This window comes from Orbicella franksi, chromosome 1, assembly GCF_964199315.1.
Source record: "Orbicella franksi chromosome 1, jaOrbFran1.1, whole genome shotgun sequence".
Classification (NCBI taxonomy): Eukaryota; Metazoa; Cnidaria; class Anthozoa; order Scleractinia; family Merulinidae; genus Orbicella; species Orbicella franksi.
The window spans coordinates 31,641,345-31,659,148 of NC_138145.1; the positions used below are offsets into that span (position 1 = coordinate 31,641,345).

General features: G+C 38.2%; 2 protein-coding genes across 2 annotated transcripts; one reads left to right on the top strand and one right to left on the bottom strand.

Moving 5' to 3' along the window:
• Positions 1-5,212: 5,212 nt before the first annotated feature.
• On the bottom strand, positions 5,213-8,045 carry LOC145503293 (paired box protein Pax-3-B-like). The gene is made up of 4 exons (XM_081482783.1): positions 7,946-8,045; positions 7,096-7,683; positions 6,644-6,894; positions 5,213-6,470 (listed from the first exon to the last, which is right to left on the bottom strand). The coding sequence occupies exons 1-4, from the start codon at positions 7,965-7,967 to the stop codon at positions 6,264-6,266; spliced, it is 1,068 nt and encodes a 355-aa protein (XP_081338909.1). The 5' UTR covers positions 7,968-8,045; the 3' UTR covers positions 5,213-6,263.
• A 1,794-nt stretch (positions 8,046-9,839) lies between these two features.
• On the top strand, positions 9,840-17,023 carry LOC145503304 (paired box protein Pax-3-B-like). The gene is made up of 4 exons (XM_081482790.1): positions 9,840-10,781; positions 11,936-12,484; positions 15,543-15,730; positions 16,468-17,023. The coding sequence occupies exons 1-4, from the start codon at positions 10,751-10,753 to the stop codon at positions 16,645-16,647; spliced, it is 948 nt and encodes a 315-aa protein (XP_081338916.1). The 5' UTR covers positions 9,840-10,750; the 3' UTR covers positions 16,648-17,023.
• Positions 17,024-17,804: the final 781 nt, after the last annotated feature.

The following is a 17,804-nucleotide window of genomic DNA, read 5'->3' on the forward strand; positions in this document are numbered from 1 at the left end:
GCGTTCTGTTCTCGCTTTGTTAACCGGTTAAAGCTAGACGTAAAATATGTCTATTTTATCTAGTTTTCCGCAAATGGAATTATACAGGACTATTTATAAATTTATTGCGAACTTACTCGACAATTAATGCACCTGTGTGGCTGTAATGATTAGTATTTTAGTCGGAGGCAACTTTTAGACAACCAATCAGGTAAAAAAAATATTTGAAATTTAAAAAAGTTTCGCAGGCATTTCATTTGGGCAGGAAAGCTCTCCTGCCTTCTTTGTCCGTCAACGGAAATAAACGTGCCAACTGAACAAGATTATATTTTTGCCTAAGTTTTAAATAGCTGTCTGTTGTTCGTTTTAGCGTGCCTCAAGCGCGACCGCTCGAATGATTTTGTTTTGACGGCCACGTCAGTTGGTCTGGTGGCCCTTTGTGTTGTCTCTGTAATTGGATACCATTTGCTGTTCACGTGCGACTGATATAGCGTGACGTCTGACGGAACGCCCAAGGGCAATACAAACTTAGCGAGATAGCATGCATATTTTATCTGGGTGGGTGGGTTCTTAGGTCACGCGAAACTTCCGGTGCGAAGAAAGAAATATTCAGCAGTCCTTTGCCGTTGTATTGCGAAACAACAAAGGCCAAAACAAATCAATACAACGAATCGCGCTTATTTTTCTTCCTTTCAAAGTGTGGAAATGAAAGCTTTGTTCAATCGCAAACACTAGATTACTATGTATATGGAGTGCCAAAAAACTTGTTGTCGGAGGAAAAATAATCGCGGAAAAAGAAAACAGTAACAATTTCTGTTAGTTTCGCGAAATAACCGATACCAACGAGAAAACAACTTCTAACTAAAAAATTATATTTTCCCAAAACGGAAGTCCTCACCACAGCATAGCGTTCAAAATAACAATAATAAAATAATAATGAAGACAGGAAGTTTAAGGAGCATATTTCGCAACACCGTTCACCACAGGTCTCGATGCCTACTGCCAAGCATGACTTCCTGTATAAAGATGGATATACGTAACGTCAGTTCAAGTTGATTTTGAACGCCCACGTATCTGTCCGGTTTCACGTGTAGAACAGCTAAAGTAATCTTAAATATATAGCCAACTCACGAAAAAATAAAATACTCCTGTAGAAGTGAAAAAGGCTGGTTTGAGGTAATTATTGGAATGCTTTATACGTAGGTGATGTCCGTTCTTTCGTTTTCAACAGCGACGGGAATGAGACAGGTGCACTCAGTATGTAAACATTAGAGACAGGAAGTTAATGGTAACTGAAGTGATTGCGAAACGCGCTGACAAGTTCACGGTCAAGCATAAGACCACTAAGATCGTAAAAATCTCTCTAAATATTGGCTCAGCACTGTCACGCCGCTAAACTGCGCGTGATCTACAAGCCTTATACCGGTGTGGTTTTATGTCTTGTCTGGGCTCCTGGTCTTGTTTTTGTATTATTATTATTATTATTATTATTATTATTATTATTATTATTATTACTATTATTATTGTTGTTTTGTTTCGTTGTGTATGTGTGTGGGTTTTTTTATTTATTAATTCATTAATTCATTTATTTATTTATTTATTTATTTATTTACTTTACTTTTTATTTTTTGGGGGGGTGGGGGGGGGGCCCTTGTGTGTGCGGGTTTTTTATTTTTGGGGGAGCTTACAACGCTAAATTATCCGATAATTTCAATTTTCATTAAATATATTGCTTGTCCCCCGCGTGTAGGTGTAGAACCCATTAGATCTTGTGTTACATCAACAAAGGACTCTACATGCAAGTTCTGCTCACCCGAGCTCGTCACGGCACCTGTCGTATGAGCGACTTTGCACGGTTAAGGAACATACATTAAATGATTACATTATCTTGCTTAGTTCTAATGGGGTTTAAAACCAATAACTCTTTTTTGGTTCCAGCTTTTTGAACGTGAAACATAAATTGGATCCGGTTCCTTGCTATCTAGTTAAAATTCACCGTATTTTATTTTTAAGGTTCCGCTGTTTGCGTCTGTATTAATCAAACAGAAATTCAGAAGAGTGTTCATTATGAGCTGTATCAGACTCCGGGTTGTCAAATATCCCTCGTCCACAGTCGAGATCTTGTCACAGGGCGGATCTAAAAAGCTGAAAAGTTTTCTCAAGAAAAGTTTTGCTCACTAATCACCGTTAGTCAGTCCTGGCTATAAAACTTCTCTTCTCGACCGATTTTATCACATGACGATGTTATCAGATGTTCTTTGTAACTCGTAAACCAATGTGCGCGCGTGTACTGAAATGGTAAGCTCCATCACGACTCCAAATCGTTTCTTTTTACACCAAGTCAGTGAAAATTACAATACATACAGTGGAGTTGGACTGATCCGGCATCCAGTCAATATTTTTAACATTCAACAGTTTAAGAATGGTTATGTGAAACTTTGATATTAGTACTTTCCTGAGAAAAACTCATAAATGATGAAAAAGCTGATTCTTAACTGTTTTCATTTACACGGATTATCTATTAAGTTTCCTTTTCTTTTTTTCTTTCTCTTTTGTGATGTTTCATGGTCCCGGTTTGTTGTACTGATGGGAACTCATGATGGGCCGTAACTTACCAAACTATGTGCCAGATGTCACGTACGTTATTTATCATTATCAAGTTAATTAAGTTTTAAATGAACTCTCGTTGCGGGAGAAACTATTCTGCCTTTCGGTACATTGGGTCATATTGTCCACATTCTTGCTTTTCTTACAGCAGAACAATATTGAAAGCAGCTTTGTTACCATCAATATCATAATTAGTAACTCACGTTTCACTGAGTTTGTTTCATATTTAATTTATTCAAGCTCAATAACATCTTGTGTGCGACGACGAACATATTGGGCCGCATTCTCTTCTGTAAGTGAGTCCCTTAAACTTTGTTTGAACAGTTTTTTGATCTTTTTTGTTTGCCAACCTCCAAAACATTGAGTTCTAGGAGTTCCTCCACGTTCACCTTTTAGAAACCAAATACATATATACTGACAGTCCGGGATCGTTATCAGATTTGATAACCATGTGACGTCACAACATGGCGGCCATTTCAAACACCGGGAATTTTCGTATTCACTTCGCTTTGCTCGTTATTTTTTCGATTATACTCGGGTAATTTACCCATAATTCTATTCGATAATTACCAGAAAAGAAGGAGCCTCATGTGTTTTGAAAATTGCGGTTGAAGACCAGCGTAAACGATGTAAAATGCTACTCGTAAAGTGAAACAGCGCTTGCAATTTTGCATCCAAACCAGGTATGTTTTTCATTTTGTCATTAGATTTAAGTTACTTGGAGATTTTTGCGAAAATCACAAAAAATATGTCGTTAATCTTCACGCCATATTCTTGGGATTTAACGTGTTTGTAGTGTTGTGCACGATCTGTGAAAAAAGTGCGCGGGGGTATTTTGATTTGCGATGTGTTGTTCGTAACGGCGGCCATACTTACAGCTGTAATTGATGTGTTCCTAGGTATTGAGATGGCGGATGCTGGTACCCATATAATCAAAATAGCAACTAAGTAATGTAAGTAACTTACATAAATCATCTAAGCCCCTTCAGAAAAAATTATAGCTCTTAGTGAGTCGCTCGATTCATGGTACGGCAGTCCAGGTGGTCGGGAAACCACTTGCGAATCTAACATTAGTTGTTTATTTTCTTTTGAAGGGTTACCATGAGTTCAAAATCAAGAGGCCAGAAGGAACTCCTTTTCATGTCCTTCCTGAAAATTGGAAACAAAGACCCGTTCGCACTTCGTTGTGTTTTGCCAGAAATTAGAGAAATACCCGAGACACTTCTAGACGTGCCACAGTCTGGTATCCAAGAGCGCTAAGCAAAATTACACTTTGAGAGAAGTTGCTGGAAGACAGATAGGCCCGGTGCAATACTTCTTAAACAGGGAACTAAAACACCTTTTGGACTGCCGGAAAATCGGCAATCACATTAAAGGGTAAGTTGTCTATATTTTAGAGTCAATTTCAACAACTCGCGGTCCTGAAATATTTTCCGGAAATGCCGGCCAAACTAGGTCAGTTTTCTGGCACACCAGTCGTTATATAATGAAGCTTATTGTTGGATTTAGCGAGTGATCTATGATACAAAAACATATTACGTGAATTATAGTTTCTTTTATATGAATCGGTCATTAAAAGCTTTTTTCCATATCACCGAATGCACAACAATAGACTACTGATCTACAACTAAAACAATTTTTTTCCGGAAATGCCAAGACTTCCAAGTTGACTGTCACATCTCACGACATTAAGTGCTGGAGGTGTATCACAAATTAAAGTAAACATACCTACTATATTTTTGTTGTTGTGCCAGAACCATATCAGGCGAGCCCACAACGAAGATGGAAACGAAATGTACAGCACAGCGGAGGGGATTGAATTAGCAATCGCAGAAATGGAATTAGGCGAGGGATGGGATATGGCCATCGAGGTAAGCTATTCTATCTTCAGTATATCTGGACAGAGATTCGACAGAGGGAGGGTCGCGAACTGTTTCGATACTTTTATTTCCATTTCATAGTAATGAATCATAGTAGGAGATGTTTCGGTCCTAACCACGCTTCGCTCATGCAAATTGAACGAAATTCAGTTACAGCTCTCCGCTTGGAATATAGAGGCAACTTGTTCAGTGTCAATTTGTGAACTCAAGATGTATTTACTGTTAGTGTTTCGTTTATATTTTATACAGACTGTTGAACAGCCAGCTTCACCAACTAGCAAGAAAATGAAGACTGAGTGAAAATAGAAGCTATCATATTAGTATCAATAAATAACGCTTTTGTGAACAGAATAACTGTTGTCTACCTTTGTGTGTTTTTACTCGGAACAAATATTATACGGTGTCGATCTGAAAATAAAACTTTTCGCGGTAGCTTTTGGACAAAGACAGTTTTCTTCAATACATCTCTGTTTCTATTCCATAATCCAGTAACCTATTGTGAAGCAAACATACAATTAACTAAATGAAATTGCATTGTGATGTTGTCAAAAAAGTAACTCCTTTCATCGCAGCGCCCCGTCGACCGCCATATTGAATTATACACTGTTGCTACCAAATAATGTCACGTGAACGAAAACTTGTGCAGCGATTGGTTAATGGTTTGTTTTGGTCGAGGTTATCAAATCTGATAACGATCCCGGACTGACTGAGTTAATGAAATGCATTCCAAAGTGTTCAAAGTCTGAAAGTGCACAGTCCCAGCCTCAGGAATTTCTCATTTTTAACTGTGGCTCTTTAGAGCGTCTTTAGAACTCTCAGGTGTTTTCTGTGGCTTCACACTCTATCTAGCCTTCGAAGCAAACGTTCTCGTACGTTTAGCCGCACCAATAATCGTCAGGATTGATTCAGTGTTTTAAAAGAGAAAGGATTTTTTTTTTAGACGCCAGTAAGTGTTCGGTGTAATCATATCAAGTAAATCACTTGTCATTAAGGATATAATAGCCCTAATCAGTGTCAATAACGCTGCGGTTCAAGTAGTTCCAAGAATACCGTTTGGGTCAGAACTCATTAGTCGCCTTTTTCTCCGTCAGACATACAAGCGGACCATTTTGTAACCTTTCCTTATTTAAGTAGTACCTAGTTCTAGCTTTTCGATCCAAGGGCGTTATGTCCCAGATTCAGTTGGAAAGTTTAGCCTTAATTTATTGTTACACTTATTGCTTTAGGTGATATCTTTCATTGATATCACCGGAGAGTCAAACGGTGCCTGTTCATTTATCATAAATGAGAAGTACGTTTACACGAAGAAAGTCCTAGCTTCTGAAGTGTGTGGCTCCTGCATTGATTGTTCAATCAGTGTTAAACCTCATGCTAGAGTTACGCAATGACAGAGTACAGGATACAAAAGGGTGAAGATCTTTTTTTATTATTATTTTTCGCTATATGCACATGGTGAGTGATCAAGTGATATAGAAAACCGTTGATAGAAAATTACCTTAATAATGATATGGTATTAATAAACATGTCAGACGGTACATGTCAACAATACACGTCAAACATCTAGAATTTTACGACTCAGTGAATTCGTCTTGAACTTGATAAGGCAAAAAGTCTGAAAAACGGATTAAAACGAATAGAATACAGAGTTTGAAAACTCCATCGTTTTCATGTAAGATGGCAGAACTGTACAATTACGGTATGTTAGTCATTGCTCAGCAAAAGTTAAATTGTAGCAAAACTGAGTCAATGTTTCTTTGCCCATGGTGGCCGGTGGCTATTGAAATTCGTTTCCAGTTATTATAGTGTCATCATCTGAATAGGTCTGAAGTGCATGTAGGGAAAAACACGAGCAGCTGGGTATGGAGCGTAGCGTATGACAGGTACCACTGGATATGAAGGGTAGAAGATACGAGTCTTAGTTGATTCAGGACTGTTGTCTTCGTCAGCTTCTGGTTTGTGGAATTTCCTGCTTTTCGATTTGGAACGGTGGTTTGAAAACCAGACCTATAGAAAGAAAAATAGGGAGCTTATTAGTTCTTGTTTCTTGGCAGTATATGTGCGATGTCTTTCCATAAACTGTAATTGTCTTAAACGTCACTATATGATTGTGAGATGATTGCATTTGTGAACATTTCCCGTACATTGCTTTGAAAAAAAAAATGCCCAACCATGCTTACCTGAATCTTGGATTCGCTGATATGAAGTCGCTCTGCAAGTTCTTCTCGTGTTAGAGCATCAGGATATTGCGTTTTCTCAAAGGCTTTCTCTAGTTCTTCGACTTGTTCAACTGTAAACTTGGTTCTGTTCCTTCGCTGATACAATCTTACATTATGGCGGCTGCTGTTGTTGATGCTGCTGCTGTTGTTGCAATTGATGACTGCTGGGCTTGGCAAGTCTCTTAGTACCGCAGAATGGCTAACAGTAGATCCTGGTGAATGAAACACAAAATAATTTTGTAAATTAATGTACCACCAAAATGTGAAATTTTATTGAGTAATTTTCTATTTGATTAGCTTTGGGTACAGCCGGAGTACAAGAATTGAACATCCATCCATCTGTGCAAACTGCTCTGAGTCTATGATATTTCTGACCTAGAGCCGAAAAATAAAACATAGTGTGAGCTGCTTACCTAGGTCAATGACTTTGCTTGGAGTCAATTCACTGGTATCCATCTTTTCCTTATCAGCCCTTTCCTCTTTTGTTTCCCATTTATCTTCAGCTTTGAGGATGTTGTCGATAGAGAAAGGAGTAAAACCTTTGTGTGGTGCATTCTCTTTAGAACTGTCCATCCCCACTTCACTGGCACTAACCGATGATCTTTCATATTCACTGCCGGTTGATCTCGCTCGTCGCAGTAACCTGCTAATTACAGTTAAGGGTGGCAGACTTTCCTTAGTGCAATAACCGTCAGCCACAAGCTTTTCTTTGACTTCCCAGGAGAAGATATCTGGTGTTGTGTGGCTGTACTCCTCAATTTTGTTCTTCACTTCCGAGCTCACATCTCTCGATGTCTTTCTCTTGGCGCGGCCGGGTTCAAACGAACCAGTGTCGTTGTATTTGGAAAGCAGCTTACTAATGCAGCCATGTGAAACTTTCAGTTGCCGACTGATATCACATGGACGGATTCCAAGTTCAGCCATTTCGATGATTCGTTGACGAACGGAGTTTGGAAGCGGTTTCCCATTTACGAACACTCCACCTAACTGGTTTAGCTTGCCTAAGGAAGGAAAAAACAAACATTGTTCAATGGTTAAACTACGCTATCGGCTAGGTGTGATATACTAGGAAATAAAGACATAAATGTTTGTTTTGATCGCCTCATATATTTGTTCTTTCTTAACCATACTTAAGTGGCTCATGTCTGCAATTGTACCGTCGCATGAGCAACTGAATTGTGTCGTGACATTCTTAAAACGGAATCAAGCTAAACCCTGTTCCGCATAGCTTATGAGAAACTTAAATATTTGCGCCATATCCACCTGATTTAAAAACTTCCTCCATCTTTGGCTAGAGAATTTTCAGACTTTGATGCGCCTCTGGCTCTTGTTGGTGTGCTCTTGATTTGTTTTGGTTTGTCCGCGGCGATGGTGCGCCGCTAATATAGGATATCGTGTCTAGGCGGGATATCTTTGACGTCAAAGCACTTCTATTTTAAGAGCGCTGTTTCTAAACATAGTCTAGAGGAAACAATAGAAAATCACGTTCATAAATCTAATTAGTCTTTTGTTAATAGAGTTATGCTCAGTTGACCTTTACATGACGTGTTTCGTGCACTTTCGCGTGACGAGCTCTGGGTGTAGTCGTTAACGCTTTATGCGCACACGTGACGATCATTTCTCGTGTCGTGGGAAAGTTTTCTGGAAGCGATATTGATACATTCGGATCAAACGCTCTTTACACCCCTTTCCTGTTATTAAACACAAAATCCTGTGTTCGTCTCGTCTGTAGAAGTAAGAGCAAGTAAGAGTTTCTATGAGTAACGTTCAAACTGTGCCAATTTAACAACCTTCCGTTCTAAGGAACAATATGTTTTGATATGACAGTATCGCACAAAGCCATATCCTTTTTCTCTTTTGCTCTTTAGTAGATTTGAATTATTTTTCGTCTTCGAATTCCTTTTATTTTGGCTGTAAAACATGCCAGACTGATTTCAAAATAAGATTATAGCTGGCCTTGTTGATTAGTAGAACATGTGACACATAACAATGGAGCGGACATCCGGATAACGTGGGAGATAAAAACACTTAAAAACCAATTCAGGCGAAATAAAAACAAAATCCTTGAACGTAATGTTGATCATGTGTACGTCCAAAACTCACAATAACAAATAAGTACTATTTGAAGGGCTTTTTTATTCCAAGGTGTGATGACAACAAAACGAGCGTAGTGTCTGAATTTACGCAACCGCACACCCTAAAAAACAAATCAGTGACATGTTACTGACTTCGCCAATCCGAGAAAGTTTACGGTAGTTTTCACGGTGTATCATGTTTGTCTGTGTAATTATATTTCCCGCACTGGCCGCCGTAACTTTAGACTTTGATATGTGCACGATGCTCTTTATATCAATTTAATCTAGCTTAATCTGCAGTGTCTTAAAGTTACTGACATAATAGTCTGTCTGTGAAATTGCATCTTCTCAATGGCAGAAAGGCACAAAGTGTTTTTCTTCCTTATTGTTCGTCTGGCGGGGAACTGCTTTCACTCTATGAATAGCACAGCACTGATGTGAGGCCCCCTTCTTTTCTTTCCAAAAAGTAAACAAACGTAGTGGTGGTGTCTCAGCAGCGAGAGCGGGGCGAATTGCTGTAGGTTACAGCCAGTAGCGACCTGTGCAAAAACATCTGTTGCATCTTGTTGTCTGACTGTGGTCGGCCGGAATTAAGTTATCCTTGACACTTTTTCTATACTTGCCGGTTTTGCTGATTTTTCAGTCCTCATTAATCTTTTTTTAGAGCTTTGAACATTTGAATTAGACAACGGTCGCAATGTATCTGGTTTATCAGTTTTTTTTAACCTTGTATAGCAAACAAAAAATGAACTTCCTAAAACGTCCGGTGTCGATGTCACGTCGGCCAATAAAACGTAGATCAGTCAGTGTTGGTAATCTTTATCCATCCATTTTCTTTGTTTTGAAAAACTGACACTTTAAAATTACATTTGCAGTGCGCCTGGAAGTCAGCCCCGTTTCAGAACGCCCCCGTCACATATCCGATAACTACGCAAACGGCTTGTTCGTTGAACATTTGGTCGACTCAACGGAACTTAGAAACTTTCGACGTGTGTCACGCTTCGTACCCTTTGTATAAAACTCGGTAATTTTTTATGGACGTTTCATAAATCACCGTGTAAGCTTGGCTTACAGACAATTTAATGTGTCCAGAGCAACAAAGTGTCTTTTGCGGTAAAGTTCCGTAGTTTTGGCATGAGATCTTGGCTACAATGTGCGTGGGTTCTTAGAAAGATGGAGAACAAGCTGAGAGGTGGCGGGGTTAATAAGTTAACGATGTTTTTTTAAAGAATTTTCGTTCAGAAAGGAAAAAAGGAAAAATATGCATTGTTACAAGCAGGAACAAGACAATCGATGTAGACCATCAGTGAGTTATGTGGGTGCATGGAATAACGTAAAAAAGCGAAATAGGCACTAAAACATGACGTCAAGCTTTGCTGTAATACGAAACAGTACAGTTCTAATTTCTCTAGAACTATTAAAAGTCTGCCATAGCTGACTTGGTGAGAAACTGTGGATCAATCAGTTTCACGCAAACCGTCACGCCGTGAAATGCTGGTTTGTTTTTCTGCCCTCTTGATCTCAAAGGAACAACGAGAGCGGCATGTGACGTGTTGTTATGTTCATGTCGTGACGTTTCTTCCCACCCGAATCGTGACGCGATGGTTATTTGCCCACCAGAGTCGTGACGACAGTAGCGAACATCCACCGAATGCGATACGGAAAGGCACGAGCAACCAGTTATTTATAAATTTATTCGTTGATTTCTCGTATTCAGAAAATGCTTTTAGTCCTTGTCTCAGCTGTTGTGAAAAAACGTATTTTTCCTTGAATATTTCTTAACTTTAATGACGATGCCCGGCGAAGGCGGAGGTAATTGATGCAATTTTAAGAACGATCTGCGGCGTTGTGACGACAGTGACGAACTATCTCCGAATGAGATACGGAAATTTACGAGTCACAAAATATTCTCTTCCATATTCACATTGTAGACAACCTTGGACGAAGCATCGCTTTTCAATGAAAAGGTTGTGACATTGCCGGCTCTTCAAGGATGCAAGATTCTTCCACATTTTCACATGCAGGTAATAACATCTTCCGTTACTTTTAAAAATCGTTTAGGAGACGCCTTTAGTACAATGTTAAGTTTAAATTATTAGAAAAGACCCGCGATAACATAGTGTAATTCTCAGCTCAACAAGCAAACTCTGATCGAATAATTCCCGGCAATTAACACAGAGAAAGCAGAGATACTAACGAATTAAATCGTAATAAAGCATATCCAAATCTTTCCCAGAGCTCGTGCTACCATCAACCTCCGTAATTGAAATGTTTTCAAATTTATGATCCGTTCCGTGGGATCGATTGATTCGGTGTCCAAGCCGTTAAACAGTCGGTCAAAACATGACACGTGCACACCCAATTTCAATGAGATCCAAAGACTTGGAAACTCATAGTGGCTCCCTGTCAACATACGAAAAGCAATTTTCAGTTTAGCAATAGATGGTTCATTCCTTATCCGTCACCAATATTCCCTGCTATATCTGTCAGTAATAAATCCCGTGAGGTTAAATCCAGCTTCGTTTAGACTCCGCAGTCTCCTGCAGCTCTTACCTATGTTCAGTTAGCAGTTTTCAACGTCGTTCCAGTTGTATAAAGTCCAGAGTTATTTTGCATACAAACTTAAGTGATGTTGATCAGATTTCGATACAGTATCTCACTAGTATGATTGTCTCACTGTGATTACATCGCCAGTGAACACCCTTTCTTTGCCAGGTGTTTTGATGTCCACGAAGTAACAATATATCTTCGCATGCCGAAACTAAGGTAGTAGAAATTCGCAACAGACTATCGCATTAGATCGCATGGCAGTTTAATTATTTTAGACAGTATTAAAACATATTTACATAACTGGAGTTGGTGGATCAGTTATATTCTACCTACAGCATATTGGTGTGCAGTTATTAAGGGCCCAAGTTTCAATCTTCATTCTGTTGTAGGCGGTTTTCTGGTTCTAAATCAAAAGAGTCCATGTTGTGACTAACTAAAGCTGTTTAAGCAGACCTTCAATTTTAAAATTGTGCACTCTTTTATTGCTTCCGTTGTCAAGTGTCGAGTGTCGAGCAAGTGAACTTGAATAAATCAGTAACTGATGCTTGCCCCGCATGTTCACCGCAAACAACTCAATTTTCCTTTGGCAAACAAACACCCACTACAAAAACGTGATTTCCTTCCGTAGGACCAGGGCGTTTAAATCAGCTTGGAGGTGCTTATATCAATGGCAAACCACTTCCAAAAGAGATTCGGAACGAAATCCTCGCGTTAGCCCTCCAAGGATTTCGTCCTTGTGACATAAGTCGTCGTTTACGGATTACCCATGGCTGTATTAGTAAGTTACTGTCCAAGTATCGTGAAACTGGCTCAATCCAAGCTGGAGGAGAAAGTGCAGGCCGACCCCGAGTGATCACTCCTCGAATAGCACAGAGAATCATGGAGTACAGAAAGGAACAACCAGGTCTGTTTTCTTGGGAGATACGAGATCGTCTTGTTCAAGAAAACCTGTGCAGTAAGGAAAGTCCTCCCTCTCTCAGTTCCATCAGTAGATTGTTGAAGAATAAACATAATTTGGACACAGCGCAAGGAATTATCCGGAAACGTAACAGCAATTCCTACATGATTGCCAGTATCTTAAATCTACCGTCTAGCCAGTCGTCATCGTCGATTCCTCCATCGATGTCGTCTACTTCTATAGATAGTCGTGGAAAAATGGTTGAACAGAAACAGACAGGTCAGTAAAAAAGAAACTATTTTACGTGTTTTCCCTTTTCAATTGCTTGCAAAACCATTTTTATATCCTACGTGTTGTTTACTCTAGTGGTTCTATGTGCCCTAGTGCACGTAGGAGATTCCTCCAGCCCTGGTCCTCCTCAACAACAATATGACAACTTCCGAACGTCGCTTCCATGCCCGATAGTCAAGATAGTGACATTTCACGGAACGGGTCAAGCGAATTTGTTGGTAATCTTAAAATGTTAAAAGAAAGCATAGTCACAAGACTAGAATCAGGTGGGCCTGACTCCGGCAAGTCATCAAAATTTACTTAGGCCTTTCAGTCAAGAACTTGTATATAAAATGGCTAACCAAAATTGATGTAAGTCAATCAAGGCTCTGTGGAAGTAGCGCACATGGGGTGCCAACAGCTAACGGAAATCAGCTCTATGAAATATTTATTTAATAGTCAATATTTTGAGTATTCTGTGAGTTTTATTCTGAAAAATGTCGAAAAGTAGAGTTTCTACAACCTTGCGGACATTCCAGTTTACTTGCCCAGTATTTGTGAATAATGTTAGAAATGACTGACAATATTAGCGTCTATTTAACTCCTATCTAATCAGAAACAACTGGAAAATGCTTTCAGTTAGGTTTACCCTCGATTTTTCTTAATACGTTGACTCAACTGATACTTGTTAAGCAATAGCGATTGACAATGTTTACTATCTGGCGATCATAACCTGGACATTCTAACTATTACTAAACGTGGATGGCATTGAATGACTTGGAAAGTTAATGATAGGTGGCTAGATGATTTAAACTTTACGGGGTTACGTACCAACAAAAAAATAATTTGGCTGACTTATTTATTTAGTTATTTTATTTAATTTCTAAATTAAACACCACGATAAAGGAAAGTCATTTAAACACGTGCACATAAAGCATTCAAAACATAGTAATGATATAAAAGTAATAGTTTAAACATTTTTTTTAACCTTTATGTATATTATATGACTAAGAATACAAAGCAATCCTTCTTTAAGAGGCCAAATTAACTGTTTGTCTGTTGTGTTGAGCTACTGAAAACAGTCCAGTGGACACTGAAGAAAACCCTCACATTGATATATTTCACATTTCTATCTGACTTACTTTTGAGAGGCAGTGTTTGAGCATAGTTGTACTCAATTTCAATCTTAGGGGTATTATAATACTGTGAAATAAAGGAGTGAAAATAACTTTTTCCCATCCACTCAGTTGTCAGAGTAATATAAATATTTCCACTCTACCAAGGCCTAAACTGTCATCTGTGAAATGAGATGATAAAGGTCGGACCTGAAAACACACTTAGTTGCTTTTCTGGTTTGAAAGAAACCCTTAATAACTTGTGCATGATCTATAAAATTGTTAATGTGTTTCTGTGCCAAGATTTCCTGAAAACAGATTTACTATTTCATAATCATTCCTGTTTTTTTCAAATACAAAATCTATATGAAAACAAAATATCCTCACAACGACGTTTGAAGCTCATTTGACGAATAACGTGGATCCTCCAATTTGCGACACCTTAAATCTTCTGTTAGAAAATATTTTTTGTCCAAAAACTCTTAGCTTAGTTTTTAGTGGTGCATATCTAGATTTAGATTTTTTAAATTTTTAACTTTTATCATATCTTTAAATTTTTATTTTATTTTGTAATTTTTATTATCTTATAAGTGTAAATAGTTTTTAATTTTTAACTTAGGATACAGGGCCACTGGTTCGTCAGTCTTTTTACTGTTATGTGTTACCCTCTGTAAATAAAGTTGTTACTTACTTACTTACTTACTTACTTACTACTTACTTACTTACTTACTTACTTACTTACTTACTTACTTACTTACTTACTTACTATTAAGAAGACAAAAAACATTTAACCCAGAAAAATACTTTCTTATCTCTGTGGAAGGGACGCTGTCTTAAGGGATTCTCTACTACTTCTAGTTTCACATGACACAATGAGGTTAGAGTATTTGTAGCTGAATTTATTTTTGGCAATATCCAGCCAGATATGTCTTACCTTTGGAAAACAAACATTTCTGAAGCCCAAGGTTGATTTCCGTTGCAAAGATTACAACTGCAGAAATTGTTTTATGTAAGTTATATGCAAGTTAAGCTTACCTAGCATTAGAGCTAATTGTGCCAAGACCTGGTTTTACGTTTTGATTTGTGTACCATGAGTTAGACACTGATCTTTCTCAAGCCATTGAGGATTCCAGGTACAAATAACTTCCTTCTGAAAAGAGAAGGGGTCTTACTATAACGATCTTTTTAAAGTTATCTTGTTGAAAGTAATTTTAGCATTTATATAAAAAGTTATCGTAATTATATTGTGACGGATCTCGAAAAGCCCCACAAGTGAACATTAAAAAAGTATGTAATTCTTGTAACACACTATCACGACTACAAAGGACTACTGACACTGACACTTGTACCATTACCCAGTCGGATTTTGCTCATATAGACGCTAATTAGAGTAACTCGCTCTAATTTTATGGTTGAAGAAAAAAGAAACAAAGTTGTCAGGAAATCTGAGGAGGATTGAGGACAGAAGGATTTGTAGATTGTTATTAAAAAGGGTATAATAGGAACTAGGATTGGACTTCATAGCTTGTTGTTTGGGTCTAAATTGCCCCTTAGCCTAACCTCCAAGGCTGTGGGACCAATGGGTTTTCTATAATCAAGTGTTCCTTTATCGTGCTGGTCAGAGAGTGCCTGGCTGTAGGGAATGGTGGGTAGACTATAGAAGTTGGTGGCAGACCAGGGAGTGTAAGTCCAGCAATAAAATGTTTTGACATTGTGGAAATAGGATTTTGAAGCATTTTGAATGGCTACTTAGAATTGAGCTAAGGATTTGGATTTGCATTCTTCCCTTTTCTCTTTAGGACTCAGCATCTAAAAATACAACAAACAGCATCTAAAAATATCGCAGTCTCTCTGTTGACGTCAATTGTCTACCACATTGTCTGCCACTTGTAACTGTGAGTTTGTAGTGTTTGGTCATTAATAATAAACATTTATTTTGTTGGCCGTCACAGAGAATACCCAGGATGCTGAAGACTCACGCGAAACTTTTCCGCTGCGGATTCAGAGAAGAGAACGCATCAAGTACACGAGCCACCAACTACATGAACTTGAAACAGCATTTAAAATCAATCAGTACCCATCTGTGTCAGGGAGAGAACAACTAGCAAGAAAAATTGGAGTTACTGAGTCCAGAATTCAGGTGCAGTGCTATTCAGGTGTTATTCAACTGCATTACTGTTTAGTTCAGGTAACTTAAACTGACTAATGTTTGAGCTCTAAAGTAAATAGGAGAATCTACCAACTACCATTTAGTTTCCTCTGATGGGTAAGTAACAATACATTTGTTTTACTTTTAACAATAGATTTTAAGCAACAACCTGTAAACTGTAACAAATAAATGGAAGGCTTCTCAGTCCTTCCAACTTCACAGGCTACAAATTCAGGCGCTGTTGGGTTATGACATTGAATTTGACAAGTTCTAGTTATCTACCGAACACTCTTGGTTGGCACAAAAAGGAATTGTTATCTATATAAAACATAAGCCAGCCTGAGTGTATTTTTCCAACATGTTTACTCCAAGAATAATACTACTGACCTTCCGAACATTTGTCACAAATTATCTTAAAGGCCAAGAACGGCTTTTCTCAAGCGTAGCCTTTGCCACAGCGCTGCCTCCCCCAGGAACACAATCTAGCTAGAGACCTAAAACTAGCTAATCCCCGTGGCCCACCTGCAAAAGAGGATTAACGAGAAGTTCGCTGAACCAGACTCCTCCACGACAATAAAAAAAACTGTGTACCCCATCGAACCAACAAAAATAGGCTTTCTAATGAACAAAGTTACTCCAGAGTTTGTTATTAACGTTTCATGGTAGATTTTACGATATTTAAAACCAAATTCTTCAGATCTTCTAATCACCTGTTTGGTGGACTCTAGGTGTGGTTCTCAAATCGAAGGGCAAAGTGCAAAGCTAGAAGGCACTCGACTAATGAAGCAGATTCAAGAACAAACGACCCAAAAGACTGCTCGTGTCGACGGATTTCAGACTCTCACGTACTACCGAAAATGATGGGACCTGGTACATCAAGAATATTCTTTCCACCTGAACAACATTAAGCTGTTTGTTGCACGAAATGTGCCTAATGGTAATACTTACTCTTAAATATTTAGACTGGTTTTCTAGATTGGCCCATGAAATCTACACTAGTCTCTTCCCAGAGAACTAGCTTTATGTTTGAATTTGTTCTATTCACACCTCGAGTGAGCTTTCTAAGAAATAAATTTCCTAACCTACAAAGATGCCTCTCTTCTTGCCCTGTACGTTTTAAATGTTTAAATGATTCATGGCTAGCATTGGATATGAAATGACACATAACCCAGAGAGGTTAAAGTTATGTAAACATATTACAGACATATTAGAGTGATATATGTTATAGTGACTGAGGAGAGCTCTTTCTTTCTCTTTTTGCTGCTTGGTCCGGTGCAAGAGCTCAAAACAAGTAAATTTGCATGAGGAATTTTTCAAATGCTCCTTACAATAATGGAACCTAATTTCGAAGTGATTTAACAAACTTTTTCCCTGCAGGAATTATAGCTTCATTTGAAATGGAACTTTAAAACTTGATTTCAGATAAAAAAAAAAGGTTGACTGAGAAATAAATAAATAATTAAATTAATTAACTGATTTAGAGCTAATGAAAGCCAATAGTAGAACACAAATCTGACGATATTACGTGAATTGCTGAAGAGATCGACAGCTAGTTAAGAGTAGTTTTAGGCGACGTTTTGAAGACACATGTCATTATTATACCTAGAACTTGATGTATCCGTGGCAACTGTATTATGACAATTTAAAATTTTCTTACAGTAACAAGATTTAGCTTTCAAGTAGTCATCTTTACATAATTTATAACATTTTTGCTTTATTTAGTTTTGCGTCATTGCTTTAGTGGATTTTTCTGGTATTAGAAAAATCAAGAAATCGTAGATGGCAGAACGAAGATGGCGCCTGTTGGAATATCATGAACGAAATGACTACGTGAAGTGACATCACCGTCTCCTGTTACTTACCTCAAATGAAACATGTTTGGATGTTCTACTTACCCTCTTAGTTTCATTTCTTTGTTTAAATGTTCTTGAAGTTACAGAGGAGGTTGGGCGGCTTCCGTAGAAAACAAAAACAAGACGGTCAGAATAGCGTTAACATATGTCAGTAGTGGATGATGCTAAATTTTAGGGAAAGGGACTAAAACTGATAAAAAATTTACAAATTA

Bases quoted from the DNA above. Each gene is read 5' to 3' on its own strand.
- LOC145503293 (XM_081482783.1), bottom strand. From the start codon at position 7,967: ATGGAGGAAGTTTTTAAATCAG. The intron at 7,684-7,945 runs GTGGATATGGCG...TTCCTTCCTTAG, and splicing joins GGAGGAAGTTTTTAAATCAG to GCAAGCTAAACCAGTTAGGT. The intron at 6,895-7,095 runs GTAAGCAGCTCA...TTCATTCACCAG, and splicing joins AAGCAAAGTCATTGACCTAG to GATCTACTGTTAGCCATTCT.
- LOC145503304 (XM_081482790.1), top strand. From the start codon at position 10,751: ATGCAAGATTCTTCCACATTTTCACATGCAG. The intron at 12,485-15,542 runs GTCAGTAAAAAA...TGGCCGTCACAG, and splicing joins GGTTGAACAGAAACAGACAG to AGAATACCCAGGATGCTGAA. The intron at 15,731-16,467 runs GTGCAGTGCTAT...GGTGGACTCTAG, and splicing joins TTACTGAGTCCAGAATTCAG to GTGTGGTTCTCAAATCGAAG.